Source organism: Ambystoma mexicanum, chromosome 6p, assembly GCF_040938575.1.
Source record: "Ambystoma mexicanum isolate Mex_15411 chromosome 6p, UKY_AmexF1_1, whole genome shotgun sequence".
NCBI lineage: Eukaryota > Metazoa > Chordata > Amphibia > Caudata > Ambystomatidae > Ambystoma > Ambystoma mexicanum.
The window spans coordinates 1467725573-1467750572 of NC_090935.1; the positions used below are offsets into that span (position 1 = coordinate 1467725573).

General features: G+C 47.9%; 1 protein-coding gene across 1 annotated transcript in view; it reads left to right on the forward strand.

Annotated features, from left to right (window-relative positions):
- JCHAIN (joining chain of multimeric IgA and IgM) overlaps positions 1–25000 on the forward strand; it is a 144771-nt gene that overhangs the window by 106559 nt on the left and 13212 nt on the right. Inside the window, exon 3 of the mRNA XM_069626293.1 lies at positions 4346–4426. Within this exon, the coding sequence (XP_069482394.1) occupies positions 4346–4426 (81 nt within the window). The remainder of the gene's footprint in view (positions 1–4345; positions 4427–25000) is intronic.

Sequence of the window (25000 nt, forward strand, 5' to 3'; positions counted from 1 at the left end):
CCCCAGGCAAATGATGGGGCAACAGAAAATGAACTGGGAGTGAGGAGAGACTGTAGGGGGACATGAGACAGGAGAGACACAAAACCATTCCCAAACAGAACTGGCAACAAAACCCACCGGCACCTGAGGAAAGCCACAGGGAAAGTGAGCAGCCTGAGCCCCTGGTTGAAACAACACTATCAGACACTGTAAAGAAAACTGTGCTGAAAAAGGTGAGTGGCTTGGGTGGATTTCCAAAGCCTCTCACCTGTGTAACCCCGCCCCTGGGGAAAATAGAGGAACAGATTGGTTCCGAGATACAGGTAAGTGCTTCAGCCAATGGAACGGGAGAGTGGATACAGTACCTGCAGGACCATAGTTTAAAAGGAGACAGGAGAGGCAGAGTGCGGGTTGTAGGGGTGAGGGCAGGTGGTGTGAAGGTGGACCAACAGAAAAGGTAGAGGACGGACGGAGCAGAAAAGTGCTGGAGAGTTGGTGGTAAATATCTGCGATAGAGTGGCACCATTTGCTTGTATGTAGTGTAGTGTTGTGTGGGGGAGGGGTGGCTGTGTTAAAGGTGATTGAGACGGAAAGAAATATAGCGGTAGCAAGGGAGAAGTGTAGGGTAAATTAGAGAGAGAGGGAGAAGGAGAGAGACAGAGAGCATGATGGGGTGGTGGAGAGAGTTCACAGACAGTAGAGTGTGTAATGGTGTGGGTGGAGTGAAGTGGGAGGTGAAGGTAGTGAAGAGATAGGCAGTGCGAGTGTAGTGAGGTGTGGACAGAGAAGAGGGTGTAGTAAGGCTAGAGGGTGTTGGGAGAGGTGGTGAGACTAGTGTAGTAAGAGGTGGCGAGAGTAATAGAAGTGCAGAGAGGGGGTAGTAGTATTGCGGAGAGTAGTCGTGATGTAGGTAAGGAGAGGGGAGGAGAAAGGTGAGAGACGGAGAGAGAAAGGGTGTGCGTGAAGACTGGAGGGAGTAGGAAGGGTGTAGGGACAGCAGGAGAAAGGAAGGAGATAATACAATCAGGAAGAAGAGTAAAAGGGATTGACTGAGAGTGGGACTGAACCAGAGCATCTGAGATTGGCACTTTTCCTATTAAGCCACATTGAGAATCCTGGGGCGTGTTAGGATAGGTGATAGCTCTTGCCTTTAGGCCCTCCTTACCAGCTGGCATTAGCCAGAAGGTGTTGCAATTGGTAGTGGGGAAGCCAGGGATTTAGGGATGCATAGGCTTGGGAGGCAAAGCCCAAAGGAGATGAATAAGGGATGCCCATTAGTGTAGACCCTCCCCTTAACAATCCACACGTGGAAGAATCTGCTGAGGTGTAGATTAAAACAGCACATCTTAGCTGGTTTAAGAAAAAGAAAAACCCTTGCACTCTCTTGGAGACTCCACAGATTCTAGAGGCCATCTGTGACAACAGTCATCGGCATATCTTGAAAACATGACTAGATGTCACTTACTATTCAGAGAATCGCAAGCCAAGTCCCAGTTCAATGACCAGATGCAGTCCAGAATGACAGAGGATGAGATACACGCAAAGATCTAACACATGGCTTGGCAAAAACATTTCAAAAGGACTTCTGAGGTCCTTGTGTACATACCCTCTGCAGGCCATACCATAAGGCGGAAGATAGCATAGGGGCAACGTGCTGGTATTGGAAGCAAGACCATGCAGAGCAGCAGAGGTTCAAACCCCCGATATGCACTAGGAACCGAACTCGGGTATGTAATATGGCAGTGTTATTAAAACAAATAAATAAATAAAGGCCACGTGGATTAATGTACAGGTAAGTAGTAATCATAGGACTTTTTTTCCCAGGGAATCTTGCCAAAAAACTAGAAGAACCATGCCATGTATCACCTTGTACACAGCACAAATGAATTGCCATCCTTGTATCCATGGCATCTCCCTTGGCATGCTTATCATTATCACACTATTTGGAACCACAATGCACATATTCATGGGCACATGCTGATGTCCTCACTGGCAGTCAACGTCCGTCAAGCAAGCATATAAGCTGGGAAATAAGAGCACGCACAATGGACCCTGCAGCGCTTCTCAACTATTTGGCTCCAGTGTTTCGTGAGTGGCGTTTTACCTTCTTGATTCCCACATCCTGCAATCGACCTCCCCGATTTTTGGGCATCTGCTTTTTGCTTCGACCTCACTTGGATTACGCTTGGTTTTATATTGCTTTTGAGGTATTCTTGATCTCGGCGCGCTGTACTTGAACTACCTTCGTCTCTGTGTCGCCTGGGATTATATCAATTAGATTAGTGCCTGAGTTTCTCTCCCTCTTGCTCTTCTGCCTTCCTGTTACTTGTCTCTTGTCTGCCTCTGCTTCCCTGACAGCCATCTACTCAGCCCCGCCCACCTGTCCCAGTGTTCTTGTGCTTTTTTCTTGGGCGTCAGTCTCATCTGGGTGGGAAGGTGGACCACATACCTCCACTGGTATCATATATGCTCTATGGTCATCCTTTGCTGGGATAGTAATTCCTTGAACTTGGTTTGGTGGCCTTGCATCCTTCGGTGTGTCCTGTTGCCATCTGGGTATGTCCCCTTGCGGATATTCTGCGTTCAGGCTCCTTATCCATTTGGCAATATCTAATTGGGTAATACACCTGGTCCGTTGACCCCAGTATATTCTTTGTGAGTGAAGGTGTCCTTAGATTTAGCACTGTGACTCACTCTCTCTAAGGTTTACAAGTTGTTTTATGGGTAGTCAGGGGACAAAAAGTGGAATCTGAACCTTGGTTTAACCTGCTCCCCTTTTCCTTTCCACAGCAGGGGAGGGAGCCTTGCCCTATTCCTTACACATTTCCCCTCTAACCCACAGCACAGGCATTGATTATACCTCCTGGGCAGTGCTGTCTGTATGAAAGTCTTGCTGCTCTCCCGTGGGTGACATCAGCATGCTCTGGAGGCCTGACAAATCATGGCACTCTTACACACTCCGTTAATATAATGGCTATCCGTGAAAAATTCTAAAATACAATTTCGAATGGAGATATTGCCTTTTTTTGGGTCGAAAAACTCAAATTACTTGTTTTTTTTTTACCCTTTTTTGTTAATAATTCAGGGGGAGACCCCCGCAACCGCCCACACTTCCCCCACCTTAAGTTATATCCTTACCCCACCCCCCATCTATTTATACTTTAAAAATAACCGACATTTCCAACAAATTCAACCAAATAAATTTCGTTATTTCTGCTTTGAAATTTTCTCATTAGGTCATTACTGCGGATACCAATATTAATTAGTGCCCTGTCCCTCAATCCCTTAAAAGTTACTAATGCTACATATTGTATTGCTATATTATTGATGCTATAGGATAACAAAGAGGGGGGGAAATACAAGATGAATCCCTGGGAACAAAGAATGAGTACAAATTAGAAACTGAGAGAGAAAAGAGCTTATGAAACATTGCACCTGGCTCTTCAGTTCTCTAGGTTTGAAAGCAGCACTGTGGCTTTAATGGTGCAACAGAAATACCAGGTCAGATCCACCTAGTCATTATGATGACAATTCCATTATTTTAGTTGTTAAAAATATTCATATATGGGATAGAGACTCCTATTATATGCTGCAGGGATACAGTAAGTCAGAGGATGTAGGCCCAGTTCCTTATAATGTCAAGGAACAAACATTTGAAGGTGCCTAATAAAAATGCACTTAAACAGTGAGTTTTGTGGTTTAAAATATGTTTACGATAACAGATAGATTCTCATTTTCCTATAAAAAGACCAGCAGTGCACCACAAAAACCTATTCGCATAATGCCACCTTTTCAACTATATCAATTTTAATGGTCAGATAATATTAGTTTATATGCAATGAATCTGAAATGCAAGACAGTCTTAAATGATGTGTTTTAGTGACAGTTGGAAATTCTTTCTTTCACACTGTGTGCTGGCCCAGACAACAGTCCATATAAAATCACACATTAGTCTTAATTGATTACAGTTGAGAGTGATATATTTTTCTTCATACAGGTGAGTAGTGATGTCACAACTACAATGCAACAAATGAATTAGGTATTGGCAAATATTAGGGCTCGGGAGGATAGCTCCGGTGCAATGTGCTCGCGTTGGAAGCAAGACGACACGGAGCAATATGGGTTCGATCCCCAGGTCCGCGCTTAGAAACCTCTGGGTATTAAGTGGTTAGAAATAACCAATCACATCATCATGTTGTGGCCTTCCAGGTATACTCATTATATCAATGATAACACTAATAATGATGGCAATACTAATGGATAATGAAAGAAACCTGAAAGTTACCTTGCAAGTCTATACACTATAAGGAGTGCTTATTTGCTGTTGTGAAATATCATGCATGTTTTTTCTTTTCTTTTTCTTTAGTGTTCCACTAAAAAGCAGAGAGAATATTTCTGACCCCAACTCTCCACCAAGGACAACATTTGTGTACAAAATGTCAGATCTGTAAGTAATCGGCTTTTGTTATGGATTTAATGTATAAAGGTCAAGGAAAATGTGTACAACTGTAACCTTTAAAAAATTGTCAGAAGACAGCTAGACGGGTCAAGAAACAGGGATAAGGCAAGTCTCATACACTGGGTAACATTTTAATGCAGGAGGCCTCAACTTGCCAGTACTGGGCTGTTCTGTTAAGAGTAAGGCTGGTGACCAAAAGGAAAGTCCTACAGTGTTACTGTAGTGTGGCGTTGCTGTACTTTTTCACGCTTTCCTTGACTGGTTTACTGACTCTATCTGCGGAATCCTGTTCCAAGGATTTATCAGAGACAATAATACTGTGCGTTCTCCTGAGAGATCCTAAGACTCTCAGGTCCGGATTAAACAATGTACCAAGCTTCAGCTATCTGTGACGCCTTGCTTAGCTGGCTGTGAGGACTCCACTGGTTCATGACAGCCTTTTCTTAATTTCAGAGCATATCACAGGAATTTGTTTACTATCAACCCCATTCAAAATCCAGTCCAGGGTCCCGTTCTAAGGCATTGTCTGTGTGCTTGCGATTCAGACTCTAAACACAGGGGCCTTGACCAGATCTGACCAGTTTGTGTCTGGAATCAAGGTTGAATTCACATTCACGCATTTTGCCCACAAAATGAGCTCACAAAGGTTCAATATGGTGGCCACCACTAATTGGATGGCTGCCTGGATGTTAGTATGAATTGTGGCATTGTGCCACCAGCTGACTAGCTTCCAGGGAGAAAGGAAGAGTATCTTTTCCCTGCCTATGGTCACCAGACCGGGCGCATAGAGCTGCTGGCACTTCAACTTCACGCAAGATTACATGGGAGGGAGAGCCTGAGCTTTCAGAATTTGGTGAACTTGCTGAGTGGAAGTGGAGAAACCTGACTTGCTGGAAACATGATGGGCCACAAGTGCAATAATCAAGACTCTGGGCCTCATTACGAGTGTGGCGGTCCAGAAACAAGGGTGCCGGTAAGCTTACCGGCACCCTTGTTTCCAGACCGGCACACTACGAGTCTTGCATGGCAGGTCTGACCCTGCTGGGCGCAAATGCCCCTGCAGGCAGACTTGTCACGGAAGCACCATCACCGTCAGAGGATGTGGGGCGTGAAGAGATATTCTGGATCCAGGCTGGTAGATGTGACCCTAATTGGCCGCTTGATCTTAACAAGAAATGAAAGAGAATTGATAATCATGTTGAATGCTGGTGTGTGTGGTTCAAGTTGCTCACACAAGTCTAAGTAAAAACGTTGCATCAGTCAATAATATTGCCACACACCATAAGTGAACAGATGAGTTTTCATTCAACTGCTTTCACACACAGACAATTTATCAAGAACCACCAAGTGGTGGGTGAAACATCATAATAAAATAAACACAACATGCACCAGAGAGCATTGAACCGGCGGTGAAAGACTGAAAGGACTGGTGAAGGCAAAAGGCTTGGTAAGACTACAAAACAGACTAAGTGGTGTCTGTGAGAGTCATAAAATAAAAATAAATGAAATTGGGAATGGGGGAGTAGCTCAAAGTTAGAAAACTGGGAAAGGAGCTAGGTCATGCTCAAGGGTTCAATGCTGGCTGCCGCTGGAAATCAAGGTTGTACCAAGAATTAAGAAAGTTCACAGTCTGCGAGTGAAGGGAGGTGCACTCCACCTTCAATGAGTCAAAAGAAAGGCAGCAAAACATTAAATCATCAAAATAAATGGCCTCCCCCCAAAAGACAAATGAGAGTGTGTGAGGGGAGAACAAGGGATGCAAAAAGAGTGTAGTTCGAACACAGAGCCATGGGCGGATTAAAAAAGGGAGATGCATAAGGAGTCAAGTGTCAAGGTCAATTCATGATCCATGTTGAGACCATGCTGAACGAATTTTGAAGTCTTGATCCAGCAGCTTCACTTGACACAGTCTAAATTGCCTCCAAGGGGTGCAGGTGGAAACCTTTCAATGCCAAATAAATTCTGTTTATTGGCATCACCCAGGTGTTTGACAGGTAAGAGGCTGGTTACTTGTAATCTGATATCACTACGGTGGATTGCCATGAGATATTCACCTGGTATCATTTTCAGAGTCATCCTTGTGCTGCTCACATAGAGATTGTTGCATGGACACAGGAGAATGGAGATGGGGAAAGTCACTTGACAATTGATGACTCCCCTGAAGTTCCACTCCCATGGGTTGATATACTAAAATCCAATATTATTTTGAGGCCCTATTTGGTGCTGGGGGATAGCTCAGGGGCATCGCAGCAGCGAAACACAGCTTTGAATCCTGATCCTGGACTTATAAACCAATCTCTGGTATTAAGCATGTTATAAAAGAACAAATATAATTATAATTGTTTGAGGATACACATGTGGAAACCTTCTAGTGTTGCTGGCCGCCATGTGTTAGTAGTCCTGGTGGGTGTTTTGAGGATGCAATGGTAGAGTTTGTCCCTAAGATTCCTGTTTCTTCAATAGGTAACTTCAGATGAAACTTTCACGTTTGTTTTCAAGTCTGTGTCCATAGTGACCAAATGCCAGTTCTTTTTGGGGATGGTGTGGACCTTGTAGCTTTGCCGAGAATAGGTGGTCCACTGTATCAGATTCAGATATTGTGTCTTCTGAGATCCACTCTTCTCTTGGCAGCCTGCACATTGCCCTGTTGAAACCCTCTGTTCAGACCCCTCTTGTGCATTTGGTCTGCTTGCTCGTGAGGACCTGTATACAGTGAGAAGTTGCATCTAAACCTAAGGACTTCCTGTAGGGGATGTTCTTGATGAAGTTTCCGTGATGGGTGCTATCTGTGTACAAGACAGCATTCATGGCGGTGGGCTTCCTGTACAGTCTGCTTTGTAATTTGTTGTCTGCTGCAAAGCGGCTGTAAATTCTAGGTTGCACATATTTCGATTGAAGTGTAAGATGTTGCATTCTGTTAGATGGGGTTCCAGTTGTCAGCATAAGTCTAAGGAAAGTGACAACGAATCATTCCATATCACAACGCGGATCGCCGCCATCCTGAAAGAACGTGCTTTAGGAGAAATCCAGGAACGAAAAAAGGTTCCTCAATTGGAACAAATAGAAGACAATTGATATAATACAAGGACTGATTAGAAACGACCTGAGAGAGTTAAAATACAATTGAAACTGTACTGAATTGTATATATAGATAAACAATGACTGTTGTAATGGAACAATCACCTCACAAATGTTAAATGTATAGATACAGTACAAAGAAAACGTTGACTCTGAGTGTTAGCTGCAAAAATGTGTTACACTTCACGTATCAGTATACTGTATATTGGCAACCATATGTGTGTAATTATTAAGTATTACTAAACCCACCGAAATACCGCCAGCCTCAATTACTGTTACCACCACTTGGCCCCGGAGACTTACCATGGGATCACAAGTTGTAGTAATTCCCCATTACAGGAGTCCATAGGACTCCATGGGGATTTTGGGCGGATTTACAGGCTGCGGAATTACTTTGAGATAAATCCATTTTTGGAGATAAAGTGGAGGATGTACCTCCAGCAACAAGCTCCGAAAATCACCCTTTTAGAAATATGGCCATTCAAAACGAGTCTTTTCAAACTATTCTCACAGACGGATGGAATAGTCGATGCCACCCTGCCTGTCGGCGCTCACAGGAAGGACACACAGAACAGAGGAGCAAATCAGCATCGCAGACAACGATCTTGCCAAGACCACCAAACTGTTCAAGAAACTGGAACAAAAAGTTAAAATGCTAGCGCAAAAAGCAGAGTGTTTAGAGGGTAGATCATGCTGGTGTAATGTGCGCGTGCTAAGCCTAAAGGAATGTACAGAATTGGGAGGAATGGAAAACTTCTTACATAAACTGACCCCACACCTAGTAGCATCAGTGACACACAATTATAGGTCCCTGGTGCCATGTCTGAATCCTGGTGCTAATTGTTATATAAGCAGGGATCAAGGACCAGGCCCTCTTAGAAACCTTAAGTTAAATGTGGTTTATTAGGCAACTTTCACAGTAAGCAGGCAAAGTATTAAACAATGTGTGCAGCCACTGGCTAGAGATAATTGAGGCTTGGTGAGTAAGAAATGCTATGCTGTGTGTATGTGTAGAACTGAGATGGCAAGTGACTTTTTATGGCTGGCTAGTAGCTAGCAACTTGAAATCTTTATCCCTGATAAAAGTGCAGCAGAAGTGTACAAATAGCTCTAGGAGCAATGAACATATAAAAGCCCAGGGGAAAACTAGAAATTCAGACTCACTTTTTTCACCCTTGTACAGCTTTGGGTGTTCTTCCAAAAAAGTGCTTTAAGTGCATGGGACTTTCCTGATACCCCGTTCTTGACCTGACCTCCGCAGTACTAGGTTTACTGGACAATCACCTCTCTTTTTCTCTGTCTTCTTTAAAACTTGTTTATGGTGTGTTCATCTTTGGTTTTTCAACTATTTTGGTTAGTCGACCACAGTAAAGCCATTAGGGCCTCCCGTCAAAAAAGGGAGGGGGCTGTCTCAAGGTCAACAAAGCTCCCACAGTCCAGGATGTGGCCTAAGAGAGCTAGGCAGGATAAGAAAGTGATCAAGTATTCTGTTATCTCATTGCTGGCTTGTCATGCTGACCTTATTCCCCATAGACCGAACCTCTCTCCCCAGTCTCCTTCTGCCTCTCCAGTTCCCAAGCTTCCTTCTCACCCTGACTGGCCTCCTTAATTTCTTTCTTATCCTATTGTTCCTCCTCTTCCCATCTCTCTCGTCCCCTCGCTCTAAAATGCCCCTTCCTACAGCTCACTGGCACATTCTACTATCTGCTCTGCTCTACTCTACTAAGCTGGTAAAGCGCTCGCTTTGACATCCGTGCAGAGCCTGCTGATACAGGTTCGAATCCCAGCCGGGCCAAACTCAGTCTTTCATCCTTCCGAGGTTGATAAATGAGCACCACACACCGTGGGTAATAATAAGCAGCGCTCAGATACCTGAGGGTTCGTAGCACTATATAAATGCTAAATTATAAATTATCTGTGCCTTGAACCTCCTTCTTATACCTGTAATCTAGGGATCTTTCCTTTTGTAGTCACCTCTGGTCGGTGTACTCAGTCTTATTTCTTTTCCCTACCTTCTTTTCTCTCATCTCTTTCTTCTCTCCTTTGTGCACTGTACTGTTGGACTGCTTTTTCCTGCATCCCTTAAAGGGAAGTAGCTACAGAGTTGCCAGTTTCAGCCGAATCAAGAGATACATTGCTTTGGGGAGAGTTCGATTTTCCATCTAGCACATTGTTTCTCCTTCTAAGGTGTATGCCTCCGAGATAAGTTTAAGTCCCCAATCAAGTGTCATGGCGACAGGGCACCTCAAACCTCCCAGATCTGGGGTCCTATTAAGTCTCCCCCTAAAACAGCAGCCTTTCCCAAAGAGGAGAGGGATCTCTCTGGCCTCCTGTGACTAGCACCTACCTTGGAATCGGGCTGGAGTCCAGTAAAGAAAAGAGGTCCTAGTTATTGGCCCACCTAAGGCAAAAGCCTCTTGGAGTACAGAGTACTGGCCAGAGTCTTTTGGCCCCTATCCCGTACCTAGAACTTCAGTGAAAAGCTTGGGCGTGAAACTCCTGTGATCTGGCTCAAGAGAGAGGCTCAGCTTACTTCTGTGTGTAGTGCGGGCTTTACTAAACTAAAAGATTGACGAACAATGCTTCCTCTCCTGCCCGCGGAATGTCAGACAAAGGTAGTCCCATCATCTATCATGGGATAGTTAGACTGTTGCAACAGCATTTATCTGCGGCAACCAGTGCATCAGACCCAATGCCTACAAATTCTTCAAAATGCGGTAACCCATCTGGCCCTTGACGCACCGAGACGTACCTCCTCCCGGGTATGTTGCACCGGCTACACTGGCTGCCAGTGAAAGCCTGAAATCTTGTGGATCGTTCATCGGGTAATTCTTTTTATTTTTTATTTAAAAATGTTTATAGTACACAAAGTACTTTTACATTATAGTTCAACTAAATCAAATTGTCCAACAGCATATAAATAAAAAATAAGATTAAAAGGAAGCAAATTGCAATACACAATACACAACTCTGATCGTTCTAACATTAATACGATAGTTGGCAGGCCCCCACAAATTAATACAGAGTTTAATGTCAAAAGCCCGCTCTTGCTCTCAAAGGTGTAAAGAAAGAAAAGAAACAAAAGAGAGGAAACATGCAAATACTACACTATTGATATGGTCAATGTGCCAGGTAAGAACCAAGTAATAACTGTAATATATAACTTCTAATCGGGTAATTCACAATACAGGGGCAGATTATTTGCAGGCCAAACTGGACCGCTACTGTCCCACGAGGTGCCTACACTCAGCGTCACAAAACCTTTTAAAAATGCCACAGTATTAAAGAGCTCGGATCGGCGGGCGCTCGTTCTCGGTTCTCCACCCCCGCCCCCACACTGTGGAACGCTCTGCTCTTTTCTCTACGTGAGTACGTGAGATTGACGGTCATCTGCAGTTAATCCTTCTTTTTAGCGTTTAGATGCCTTTGGGTCTTTGTTTGCGCTCCACAAATACAGTACCATACCGTACCAATGAGGCTTGAGACACTGGGAAAGCGCTGCACTGGAGTTCTTTCTGGACTTTAGCCCCAATGTGCAGCGAGTGCCTAACAGTTGGAACATCTAAGAAACTTCTTAGTAAAAGTAAAATGTACTCCATGACATAACCCGCAAAATTCAGGCTTGTGGTTGGTGGTAAGACATCAATCACTGGTCCTCAGGCAGCAATACCATACGTGGAGACTTTACTGGGTGCCTGTAAAATGCCCCATAGATCGTCAAGCAAAGTACGTACATGACCCTTTAAATCGGGTGTTTTTAAGTCTTTTTTTTGTTTGAAATTTGTTTGAGTTTTTGAATAAACATGTCATCAACAATTGAGCCTGCTTTCCGGCACCCTAACCTCCCCTCCCCCGCTCCTATACCGTCCCTCATTTCGTGTGTTTTGAATGAACTTGTCATCATCAATAGAACCTGTTTTCCCGCTCCCTACCCCCACTCCTCCCACGACGTGCCCTCCCTTTCCCATTGCAACTCCTAAATTGCACAATATCCTATGTGCATTGTCTCTTGGGGGACAGTACTGATTCTCTGTTCCTTCAAGTCCTTAGGCTCGCCCTTGGGCCTCGTAACACCCTGCCTGAGTTCGCTCTCTCTGCTGCCTTCAGGGGGGAAGATCAGCTGGCTATGTTTGGAGCTCGTTGAGGAGAGTGCCCCACTGTAGCTCCAGGGCATCAGAGCCCTCCTCCTTGCTCTGCTCTGCTCTCTCACTATTGCCTTTCCCACATTGACCCACTTAAGTATGTCTTGGGAACCATTGTTGTACCAGAGGGCCTTCAGGGATTTCCCATGCTATAGCCATGCAGTGTTTTGCTAGAACAAGTAAAAGGCTGCCATTTTGTTAGAGTGTTTCATTTCTTTCCTTTTTCCCCCTGGGAGTGAACCCAACAGGTTCGAGGTGTGCACTCCAAATGCCTCCTCAATAGGCTGTTGACCCTACCAATCACATTGTGCCAATAAAGTTCAGTGAATGGGCATACCCAAACCATGTGCCAAACATCTGCAGATTCACTCTTGCATTTCGGGTAAATGTGTGGGGCTTTTGCGTCTAACATGTGGTACTTCTGCGTTGTCATGTATACTTGATGTATGATGTCGAATTGAATCAGCTTAATGTGTGCATTGCGCGATACATTTGAGACCAATTAGCACAGATTGTGGACCATGTTTTCCCCTCCAGTGGCATTCCCAAATCCCGTTCCCACTTCTCTGGAACTTTTAGGGGGGGGGGATGGTGCTGCGCTTTCCTGGAGCACCACATATAGTCTTGTGACCACAAGTCGAACCAGGGTGGTCAGGGTTCTATCCGGTATGGAATCCCACTCGCTGGCCAGGGCCCCTGCTCATCTTGCAAAGTTTAAAAATGAGCCCCTCCGACATTTGAAATCGCTGCGCCCAGCCTGAGAACAGCATTAGGAGACTTCCCTCAAACACATCCCCCAGCGTGTTGAGCTTTGCCTTGCACATCTATTTGACCCAATATCATTCAAAACCTTTGCATTTTCAGGAATTGCTCTCAGGGGTTATCTAGGCTGTACCCCACTCCCAATTTCAGTTTAATGCATGTTCTCTTCCTTACTTGCTGCACCACTGTCGTGATGCTTGTTGTCTGGTCTCCCCATGTACCCCCAAAGCATCTCCATCCCTGTGTAATGTTGCAGGTGTTTACTTAATAAGAGCCTTCCGATCCTCCTATCTGTGTGCGTCATTTGGCTGCATGCTGCAGCTGAGAGACCATGCAATACAGCTCGAAGTCAGGTAGGGTAAGTCCTCCATACGACTAACGCATCCAGAGTGTGGCTATGGACACCCTTCTCCTTCCCCTGGCACATAGGAACTCTGAGATCATACTATCCAACTTCTAGAAGAAGGGGGGGTGGCGTCTAATCAGGTACCGTATGTTTGTGAATAAGAATAGTATTCGGGGCAGGATGACCTTCTTACAAACTGCTATTTTTCCCCATGAGTGAGAGGGGCAACTTTTTTTCAGAATTTGACCCTGTCTTCTAAGTCTGTGACCGCCCTGCCCACGTTGTATTGGAAAGTGTCTGTGACATTGTGGTGTATTTGAATGCCCAGATATTTAAAGGATTCTGTCTCCCACTGTATTCCTACCTCCAGTAGGTCTGCTTGTGTTTTCTTCTTCAAGGAGCCCGGGGGGGAATGCCACCAACTTGTCCCAGTTCATTCAGAATCCTGCAGCCTACTCACATTGGTCATTACTTCCATCATGTAGGGTATGTGCAGACTTGGAGTGTGGACGTATAAAAGTACATCGTCTGCATATAGGGAAATAAAGTGAACCTGCTTGTCCACCACGATCCTTGCGTCCTGAAATTGCTCCCTGTGGATGTTTGCCTGGGGTTCCAGTGCAAGGGCGAAAAGGATAGGGGAGAGGGGGCAGCCCTGTCATGTGCCCCATTCCAGTTGCCACTTAGGAGAGGTTTTGCTACCTTTTTTGCACCCTAGTTAGAGGGTTCTGATAAATGGACCTTATCCACTGTCGCATGATCAGGCCTATCTCTATTCTGGTCAATATCTGAAAAAGCCACTCCCACTCCACTGAATCAAGCGCCTTGACAGAATCTATGGCTACCTCCTCTAGTACCCTGCCCTCATCTCCCACCTTTACCATAACATGATGTAGACACCTCAAATTCACCCTTGTGTTTCTTCCCTCTTCGAAGCCACATTCATCGTGGTGCACCAGCCCACCGATGTTTGTAGATAACCTATTGGCTAGGACCGTGCCCAGGATTTTCCTGTCTACATTGAGTAAGGAGATGGGATGGTATGACTCGTATGACTTTATCGTACAGTATTTTCAATTTGGGGACCAGAAGATCTGTATAAATTGTGTAAAATTCCATGTGGAGGCCACCCTCCTCCTCCGCTGGTGACTTTCCTGTCCCCAAAGAATCTATTGCCACCCTAATCTCTCCCTCTGTCATTGGGCTCTCTAACTCCTCTGCTGCCATAGCCATCAGTTTCGGCAGGGGGCTTGGTCTGAAGTATCCGCCATAATTTCCATATGCGGCAGTCCCTGACTAGTGTATAGATTAGTATAGTAGTCCTTAAATTCCTTGTTAATGCCTACTTGTGTCGTAATTTCCTCCCCTTTGTCCGTAACAATTTGAGTAACTATGTCCCTCGGGTTTTCCCGCCTGAGAAGCCAGATCAGTAACCATCCAGCCTTATCTCCCTCGCCATGGAACCGTTGAGCATGCTGAGCATACTTGACCGTCAACCCTCTTTCTTGCAGTGCCTCTTCTCCACATGAGGAGCCTTTACCTAGGTCCTCCTCAAGTCCCTGTATTCAGGTTTCAGAGTCTTTTTCCAGAAAGTTGGACAGTAGTTCAGCCCTCACACCATGGGTGGAGGCTATACATTTCCCCCAGATAGTTACCATAAATGTGTCCCACATTACTCTGTAGTCTTCTACCACATTTTTGTTGAGATCAAAATATTCCCAATAGCTTGTTGTTTGTCCTCTCTATAAACATCATTGCTGAGTACTTCCGCTCTGAACCTCCACGAGGATATCGCCCCTCTTCTTTTCCCCCCATATCCGTGTGGGCCGTAAGAAAGCATGGTCTGATAGTGTTTCCCCAGGTACTCTGTTTCCCCGTACTGCAGTGGGGATGCGAAAAGGAGTAGTCCTGCTCCTCCCTTCTCTGCTCCCTCCACAGATTTATCAGGTCTAGGTCCGTTATGATGTTTCTCAGGAACTTCACTGCTATTGGCTTATGCGTTGCCCCAGGCCCTGATCGGTCCAGTCGCGAGTGCGGCGGGCAATTGTAGTCTCTCCCCCATATTGTCTCCCTATACACATGGCCCACCAGCAGCGTTGCCACCCCGGTAAATATGAGTTGTCAATGTTAGGGGCATAGGAGTTTATAATGTTGATCTGCCTTCCCTCCAGGGTTCCCAGAAGGATTAGCGTCCTACCTTCTTCGTCTCAAATAACTTTGGAGATGTGTAGTGGAGCGCCTCTAGCTATCCATGTTAGGATGCCTCTGGGGTAGGTTGATCAGTGTGATCTTTATATTTCCCCACCCCAGGCTGCTTTTACTTTTTGAAATCGTGGTTTAGGAAGTGCGTTTCTTGTAGCAATGCCACTTATACCCCCACATTTTCAGAGAGCCTAGTATTTCCCTCCTTTTCTTGACTTGACCCATTCCTCGCACATTCCAAGTTATTATTGAGAGCTTTCCCATTTTGTGTGAGTGATCTGCGACCCTTGAACCCTCTGCCCCATCTCCTCCCCCCAGCGTGAGTGTAGTTCCCATCCTGTGCCCCGCTCTGAGTTGGAAATTGACCCTACCTTCTTCCCTCCCGATTGCTCACCTTCCAATTCCCCCCTTCCAAGTTCCCCCATGGTTTGCTTGAGACCCCTGTGACCATGACCTGGGGCCCCATAAATGATCTGACTCTGGTGGGAAACATATCCCCTTCCTCGCCTTCCCCTAGGTTCACTCCCTTCCCCCTTGTCCCAAAACAGTACAACCTTTAAACCGTAAGAAACAAGTTGAAACTTCCCCTCCAACATGAGGGTATTTGTATGAAATACCTGCACTTTGGGTGCCTGTCAGCTGGTCGTGCCCTCCACCGCCAAAGATGGGGGACAGTCAACCTACGCTTGTGGTGAGCACCCTTTCTCTACACCAGGGAGGGGGGTAGTAGGAAGCCTGTGGGTATGTGGGCTACGAGTCTCAACTGTTCACCACCAGAGTTCCCACTACCTCTCCGCCGTCGCCCTTGTTCAACCTATTAGGTCCTCGCATATAGTCTGGATCTCAGCCCCTGTGAAGCCTGAAGTTCAAGTGCCCAGGGTGGGGGAACCCTGTGATTGTCCTGGTAAATCCGCTCCATATGCTTGTTCGTCCGACTGAGTGAATTTGCCTGTCCCTCTTCCAGTGTCCTCTCCCTCCACCGCAGGGTGCTATTCTCTGCCTCGGTTATCCTTCCCCCTTCGGGTTTGTCTGTTTTGTGTTCTTTGCTCCTCGGGATGGGTCCCCCACAGGTTTCTGAGGTGGGGGACTTGCGATTCCCATGGCACATTGAAGATGCTGCGGTCCAGCTTCCCTCTGTCTCCCACCAGTTCCAGGCTTCCCCAGGGGAAATACAGAACCAATGTTTATCGCCTTGTATTATCTTCAGTCTGGCTGGGTAGAGGAGCATATATCGTACTCTGTTGTCTCCAGGGGTTTGTTTTATTTCCTCAAAGTGCTGCCTCTGGTTCTGGACCTGTTTCATGTAGTCTCAGAATATCAAGACAGATCCATGGTCTGTATGTAGTGGGCCACGCTGCCAGGCCATTTGTAGAATTGTATTGCAGTCTCTATATTCGCGCTATCACTAGCTGGGGCCAGGCACCTGGCGACGGCCTGTGCACAGTGAACCGGTGGGCCCGCTCCACTGCAAACCACCTTGAGGAGCCCTTGGAACCCAGTTTGCTCTGCAGCCATTCTTCCAAGAAGAGTTCCATGGACTTCTCCTTCACGCCCCCTGGAAGAACAACTATGCGCACATTATTTCTACAAGACTGTCCCTCCACGTCCTCAGCTCTTGCAGCTAGCGTTTTCGTTGTCTGCATTAGCTGAGAGACTTGTTGCTTGAGTGTATGTATTTCCGCCTCCGCTGATGTGACCCTAGTATTCGTCTCTTTTTGTTTTTCAGATGCCTTGTGACCATCCGTGCGCAGCAGGTTCAGTTCTTCTGCAATGTGTCCCATATACAGCTCCAGAGTAGTCCTGGAATTTTGCACTGCGTGGAGAACCTCTGAAATTCTTGCCTCTAAGGTTGATGCCGTATCTGCCCTCCTTGTTGGAGCAGCTGTTGCCTCAGGAGCATGTGGACATCTGGCCTGTGTCGTGAAGGAGTCCATTTTCGGTTGCCGTCCGTTTCCCTGCATCCCTTTTCCAGGTGTTCTGGCACGGAAGACTGCGATCAGGGCAAGCCTCCCAGGATTGCTTTATACAGTTACTCTGTCCCACCCCGGTTTGCTTGCACTTAGTATAGCATGTCTATGCACCTGAGGCTTTTCTGAAGGTGTCCCGGTAGGTGGGATCCTCCTCTGTTTGCACTCGCCCATCAGTGGTTAGTAGACTTGGGCAGTTCTGTTCCTAGCACCCCTACCTTTCTGTTGCCGTGGTCGCTCTCTAGTGTGTATTCAGAGCCCTAGATTAACTTGCAGGGGCATTCTGTCCCTCCTATTTCCTAGCCTTGTTGCAGGGCGAGAACTAGGCATTGTGCAGCAGGGAAAGCGTCTGTTTGTTAGCGTCTTTAGGGAGCCTTTCCTGCCCCTTCTATTGTGCAGCTGTGCCTGTCCTCTCTCCTTCCTCAGCAGGGTGGGGGGCTGGTCTTGCTGCACCAGTGTCTCCCCTTTACGTTGTTATTCAGGGCTGCATAGCGGGCCCTGTGCGCGCCACAACACGCGGAGACGGGTGGGCTCGTGGCGTTGCTCCACTGACAGGCGTAACGCCCGGCCCCGCTCCTCGGTATGCTGTTTCTCTGCCCGCTGTCTGTGTCTTCTGTGGCAGTGAACACCTCCTGTCGGCAGCGTCTCTCTCGTGAGCCACTCGCCTGATGTGGGAAGGGGGAGGAGGATCACCCTGCACCGATAGGCGATCCGGTGTCTCCAAGGTGTGCAGAGCCCAAGTCGGGGGCCTCTAGGATCTGCTCTCCACTTATCTCTGTGTTTGTTACCCCCGGGTTGTGAGGGGGGATGCTCACTGCCAACTAGGTTTTGGTTGCTGGGATGCTGGGATGCTAGGGCTGAGCCGGGTCTCCTGCCCTCACCACTCTATGCCGCTCTCTACACCGGCGTTGTCGCCTCCACCACCTCGGGCAGACCTCTGCATCTGACTGTCACTCCACGGACTGGAGGAAGCCCCTTCTACCAACAAGATTTCAGGAGCTGGTGGGACCATGCTATCTTTGCTTCCAAGCGGACCTGACTCCGGCTTCCCTGCTCTTGACCATTATCACACTTGGTGTGTGGCGGCCATCTTGAAGCCTCTGCCTGCATTTTCTCTGCGGAGTGTCTTGGATGGTGGAAAGCGGGTTCAAGAGGCTTTGTTTTGACCTGAAATTGGCTCCAGGGATTCTCCCAATATTCTGGTTGCTGTGGATCTATCTGGCCTGATTGCGTGCTGTATTTTCAGGATATTTTACAGGATGAATGCAGACGACTGCAAGAGCTCTGGAGGGCTACGTTCGCATTCCCCATCTGCTGGCCACGCCCCCCGTTTTTGAGTATTTTAAGATCAAATAATCAAACCCACTGAATAGATTAAATGTAACCGAAACATCATACTTGAATACATGTAAGTTGTAAATAATTGTCAATAATTGCTATGATGTAAAGTAAATAACAGTATAAGTGCAGGCAGGTTTATGCTATGAGCTCTGCTCACTTCATTAGTGACCATTGAACATTTTGTGTTTAATTGTTATGATTTCTGGGTAAATCGCTGCCAGTTGGCTTCGGCCAGTGTAGTAGGAGGTTTGTTATGGCACAAGCATTTCTGAAAGGTAACTATCAATGTAACACGGGTAACATTAGCCAGATGGTCCGCTGCAGTGGGGGCTCACACATGTTGAAGAATATTATAAGAACTAATAACACATTACTTGCATTTTGGTCAGTGATACTGCACGAAGGCCTTTAAAATCACTGTAACGGCATGAAATATCAGGGGGACAATGAATTCATACAAGCTGTGGAAGGTCCTGACTTTTGCTAAGCGACATGGAGTTCACATCCTCTGTTTACAGAAAACCAAGTTGATGCTTGCTGTGCAAGGCGATATAGCTATGAGTTGGGTTATCTAAAGATGGTATGCCTCTTATTCTGGATATGCTGGGAGAATAGCTATCCTTGAAAGTGGTTCGATTTAATCAACCCTCCCCTCCGTCACCCCGGTCATTCATTTAAGGTGTTGGATGACCCAAAGGGACAGTGGGCCTCATTACAACTGTTGCCATGCCGCAACATTACGAGTTTGCTCGCGGGTGGCGCTTTGGACGCCTGGTCAGACCAGGCGTGCAGAGCGGCACCCACGAGCAGACCAGGATGGTAGCAACGGTGCCGTTATGAATGGTACCGCTGCTACCATCCTCCCCATTCCCATTGAGCCCTATGGGGGCTCAATGGGAATGGGGACATAATACCGGCTCCGGGTCCCGCAAAAGTGAAATTACCGGGCCCTCCAAGGTCGGAATGGCCCGGTTATTCCCCTTTCGCGGGACCCGGAGCTGGACCCGAGTTTGGGGGTAGCCATGCCCTTATTGAGGTCATGGCTACCTCCAACCTCGTAATGAGGCCCAGTATGTGTGCATGTTGGGGGATATTGCAAATCAGAAGATTGGGATGATTAACACGAATGGCCCCCAAACTCAAATCCCCTGCCTTATTTGACCTCAATGACCAATTACCAGGCAGGGAGTTAAATTTGATTAAACTGAGTGGAACATATCAATGGGCCTCATTACGAGGTTGGCGGTAAGGCAAAAACGATGCCGGTATGGAAATACCGGCATCGCTTTACCGCTCCGTTGTATTCCGACCCGCAAACCCGGTATTAGCGGCACCTTAAATAACGGTGCTGCTAATAGCGGCATAGGCGCGTACACGCGCCCCTTCAGGGAGCAAATACCAGGATGCCGGTAATAGGGGGAAATTCCAACCCGCGCAGACTTGTAAATACCGGCATCGCGAAGCCGGTAATCACGGGCTGCACGATGCCGGCCATACAGGCATCGCGGACCACCCGCAAAAAGCAATCAGGATACCAGGCAACTGCCACAGGTGTACAGAATTCCCACAGGTGTAGTCAATGGAGGCAGGGCCAGTATAAAATGAGCACACACACACACCACACCCCTTCCAACACCAAAATGCTACCACTAGCTGTTGCAATCATGGCGCTGGAGGACATGCCCATACTGCTACAACTACAGCAACAACAGCAACAACAACTATAGCAGCAACAACAGGCAGCACAGAGGAGACGCAGGAGGAGAAGGAGGGTGAGACAGGCCCAGCAATTACCACCAGCGCAGCCACCAGTGCCTCATAGGCAGCCACCAATCCCTCGCACCAGCCCCAGACCATTTAACCTAACCCCTGAGCAGATCCACACCTTGTACCAGTTGGACCGTGACACCATCACCACCATGGTGGACATGATACAGAACAACATTGCCAGCCTCATAGAAATACGCACTGCCATCCCCCGCTACTAAAGGTGGTGTCTGTGCTACACTTCCTGGCCACAGGCACCTACCAACACACAGTGGGGCAGCTGCATGGCATTTCACAACCATTATTATCAGGCATGCTGGACCAAGTGCTGGATGCCCTCTTGAAGCACGCAAGCACCCACATATCCCTACCACGGACTGCCCAGGAGATAGCCAAAACTAAAGTAGGCTTCCATGCACTGGCAGGCATGCCCAATTGTGTTGGTGCCCTCGACTGCACCCATGTGGATTTGGTAGTCCCCCATGCCATAGAGGCGGTGTACCGCAATCGCAAGCTATACCACTCCATCAATGTGCAAATGGTATGTGACTCCAGCAAGATCATCACCCATTGCTGCGCCCGATTTCCTGGATCCACACATGATGCCATGGTACTACGCAACTCCACGCTACCCCGTCACATGGAGTGACATGCTGGACCACGTGCCTGGCTGCTTGGTGAGTTGCACAACTGCCCCATGGCTGTGCTGTGGGGTACTGATGTGTGCGGATGCAGAAGGGTGGGGGGAATAGTGCACCTGGGTGGGAAAAGGGGGGGAATAGTGCACCTGGGTGGGAAAGGGGGGGGAATAGTGCACCTGGGTGGCAATAGCCAGTGAGTGGAGAATGCATGCACAGCTAAACACTCCTCATCTGAACCAGCCAAACGGAACATGACACATCACTGGGCCACACATCACAAATAATGCATATGGATGACAACAAGTAAGAGGCACAACCAGGCCACCATGGTGATGGCAAGCAATGCATGACTGAACAGGATGGCAACTGTGGCAATGTGGCTAGTGTGACCATGCATTGTGAAGAATCTACAGCATGAATTGGAGGCGAAACATTGTCGCACTACCACAGCACATCTGCCTCAGCATGCGTGATTACACCCTGCATCATCTATTTAACCTCATCCAGTGTACCACACCTCATTACAGTATACATTGCATCTAGGTGACTATTTTCTATACGTACAGGGACATGTGCATGCCCACACCAAATAGCTGCCGCCATGACTGTGCTCCCTGAAGGTGGCTGTTCAGAGTGACACACACCTATTTGTATCTGCTTGCAGGTGATGGAGGATATCCCTTGAGGCTGTAGTTACTTACCCCTGTGCAGGACCCGCAGAACAGCCATGAAGAGGAGTACAATCGTGTGCACACTCGTACCCGTGTTGTGATTGAGCAGACCTTTGGCCTGTTGAAGGCGCGGTTCCGCTACCTAAGCAGGTCTGGTGGGGCACTCCTATATAGGCCTGAGAAGGTGGCAAAGATCACCATGGCCTGTGTCATGATGCACAACAGATGCGTCCGGAGGAATGTACCACTGCCACCTGACATTGACATGCATGGGCCGGGTGAGGATGAAGGGGATGGAGACGGAGGCGAAGGAGCCCCCCTGCCAGTACGTGATGCACGGGATGGCCATGCTGTACGCCAAGCACTAATCCATGAATACTTCTGAAACGCAGGGACCATGAAAGTAATGTGCCAGTGACACACTGGCTGCATGTGGACATGCACACGTGTTCAGTTAGAAGTTTGCCACTGTACACCATCACACATTAAATGTACATGCTCAAAATGAAGTATGTCCAGCCATTGATTTTCTTGCAAACAACTGGTGTATATTTCAGACATGTAATAATGTAAACATTCCCCTCACAACCCCCAGTTAACACCCTCACCCACCCTACAAACCCCAAATGTCCCCAAATGTACACCAAACACTGGTCCCTTGACCAATGTCCATTTGTCCAACGGCATTGTCTGCCCACTCCACTTCTTCGCTATTTTGGGATCCGGGGGTGCCATGTCCAAGCGCCGTGCACTCCTCTGCGTAATCCGCACGGGGCTTGATTGGGCTGAGGTCGAAGGGGTTGTGGCAGTGGAGGTGTCAGTGGTCGATCCCATGCCTGCCCCAAGGTGTGGGCGCTGCTTTTGAGGCAGGTTTGACATCAGGGCTTGCGTAAGTGCCCCCAGACACTCCCTCATGGCAGTTGTGGATGCCTCAAAGGCACCAGTGTTTGCAGCGATGGCTGTAGCGATGGCCCTCATGGAGTCATTAACATCGGCAATTTGTTGCCGCATTAGTTCAAGCATCGGCTCCTGTTGTGCCTCAACCCTCGACAGGCGAGCCTCAAAGGAGTCGTTGGCAGCAGGAGTGCTGGTGGCCGGGGTGGTGGCAGCCAGGGTGGTGGTAGCCAGCATGGTGGTAGCCAGCGTGGTGGCAGCCAGGGTGGTGGTAGCCAGGGTGGTGGTAGCCAGGGTGGTGGTAGGCAGGGTGGTGGATGGCACTTGCGTGCGGCCCACATCCAGGGAACGGTCCTCCTCAAAGAGGCATATGTCACTATGTCAAACTCTCCGAGGTTCGAGTCGTGAAGGCATAGATCGTCGCTGCTCTCGGCCTCTGTAAGGGCTTGGGGTGGGTGTGGTGGACACGACTGTGTCACCCTCGTTCTCCACATCAGCATCCGCAACATCCACGGTGGTTGGCGGAGCGGGAACGGAAACACCTCCCACTGTTGTGGGTGGCTGCTGCTGGACTCTGGCTGCAGGTGTTTCCTGCTGGGTTTTTGCCCGGTGTGGCACACTGCCTGTTGGTCTGGGCAGTTTCTGGGGCTGGGGGTGGCGGTGGCGGTGGCCCTGGTCCTTTGCCATGAAGTAGATGCACTTGCACCCCTGTCCTGCCTGCCATCTTCCTCATCGGTGCTTGGGGGATAGAAAAGATGCAGGTCATCAGTGATGGTGTCACATGGCAGCGATAATCTATTGCGCTGTGATATGTTCATACATTCATGCATCAAATTATTACAGGGGTGGGGCATTTGGTGTTCTGAGGGGGCATGTGGGCAATCAATGCATGGCTGGTGGCATGGCATTGGTATGGTGTCTGTGTGGTGAGTTACATGGGCACGGTTGAGTCATGTTGCACATGTGTTGGGATTGGGATTGGCACTCAGCATGCATTTGTGTGTGGCAGGGTGTGGCACACATTCTTGACTGGATATGTTGATGTGGGCCTGGGACATGCATTGCCTTGCCTAGTCTCACTTCCACGTCACTTGTGCCACATCATGGTTTACCCTACAGGGATGGGATGGGTCACTCACCTTCTTCTGGGGCTGATGCGGCGCCCACCTCCTGCTCTCCGAATCCCTCTATGGACTCGGGATCTATGAAGGTACTGGCTGTCTCCTCCCATGGCATCAGCTTCACTGGTGAGTGTGGCCCCCCGCCTGTCGCCATGGCGGCCCTCCTGTTGTCTGCCAGGATGTTCCTCACCCTGTGGCGGAGGTCCTCCCACCGCTTGCGACAGTCGCGCACAGTCCTTGGGGTGGCTCCCACTGCTGACACCCTCTGGGCGACCTCCTGCCAGACTTCCTTCTTTTTGATCTGGGCCGCATGCTTCATGTCAGTACACCTGATGATGTCCGCATGCTGGGCCAGGGTGTCAGCGAGCATATTAAGCTCAGCGTCTGAAAAACGATGTTTGCGCTTCCTGGGGGTCATCTTCCTGATTGCCTTGGACATCCTGGTTATTTTCTGCCACAGTACAACACAAATGGACTGGTGGTTGGGGAGTATGGCAATGGATTGTGTTTTTAAAGATGGCCGCCGCCCCATTTCCCGTTCCTGCGCGATGACGTAATTTCCGGGTCCGTTTTTTGTGAACACGGTATTACCACAGTGGTATTACCGTGCCGGTATTTAGGGGTTGGTATGAGGCGGTACCGCTATGGGCGGGTCCCGCGTTGCCGGTATAGGGGAGTTAGAGGCCCTTTAGCGGCATGGTGGTATTGCCATTACCGGCATGGGGGAACGCGCATGCTCACGTACTCGTAATCACCCGCTATTAGCGGGATCATACGAGCACGGACGCTTTTACCGGGCTACTCGTGATGAGGCCCAATGTGTTTTGGGAACATGGGCAGAGACGGCTCTCGCTATCTCAATCTGCCCTTATAGTGCACTACTGGGGTTTCATGGGCTCACAGATCTGTGGAGATTTCTCCCCCCTGCCATCAGAGAATATTCTGGAGTCCATGACTCATCTGTATGTATTGATTATGCTTGTTAGTGGACAGGGCCCTCTCCTGGGTGGTACATATATAACGTGCCAGCACGTACTCTTACCACGGTTCTATCATCCTTTCTCTACTTGTACCAACTGAGTTACAGGCTAGAAGATTGTAGAGATTTAAATCTCAGGTATTAACAGATACTGTATTTAAACAAGAGATACAAAACACAACAGCTGAATAGGTTAGTTTTATCGGAGGGATTAGACCGTAGTTGGGACATGCTGTGAGATTCGTATATCCAAACAAACTGGCATGCTTAAGGGCATACCTATAAAACTTTACACATTGGAATCGAAATACTTGCATTGGAGCAGAAAAACGATACCACCAAGGACCAAAAACTGTGGGCATTAATCTGTGTTAAATTAGGCCAATATCATGAATCAGCAGGAATAACAATAACACGTTTTACAAGGCCTGTAGCTGTGAGGAATTAACGTGAGTGAACACCCTGGTCAAATGCTGGTGTGGCTTGTTAAAAGACCAATAGGGCAGTAGCATATGCAGCATAATTGATGAAGCAAGTACAAGAGTTACAGAATAAGGTAAGATTAACCAGGTATTTGCTTGATTCTATAGTGATGTGTATAATTCCAAGATCAACTATGTAGATGAGGAATTATCCTCCCCATTTAGACAG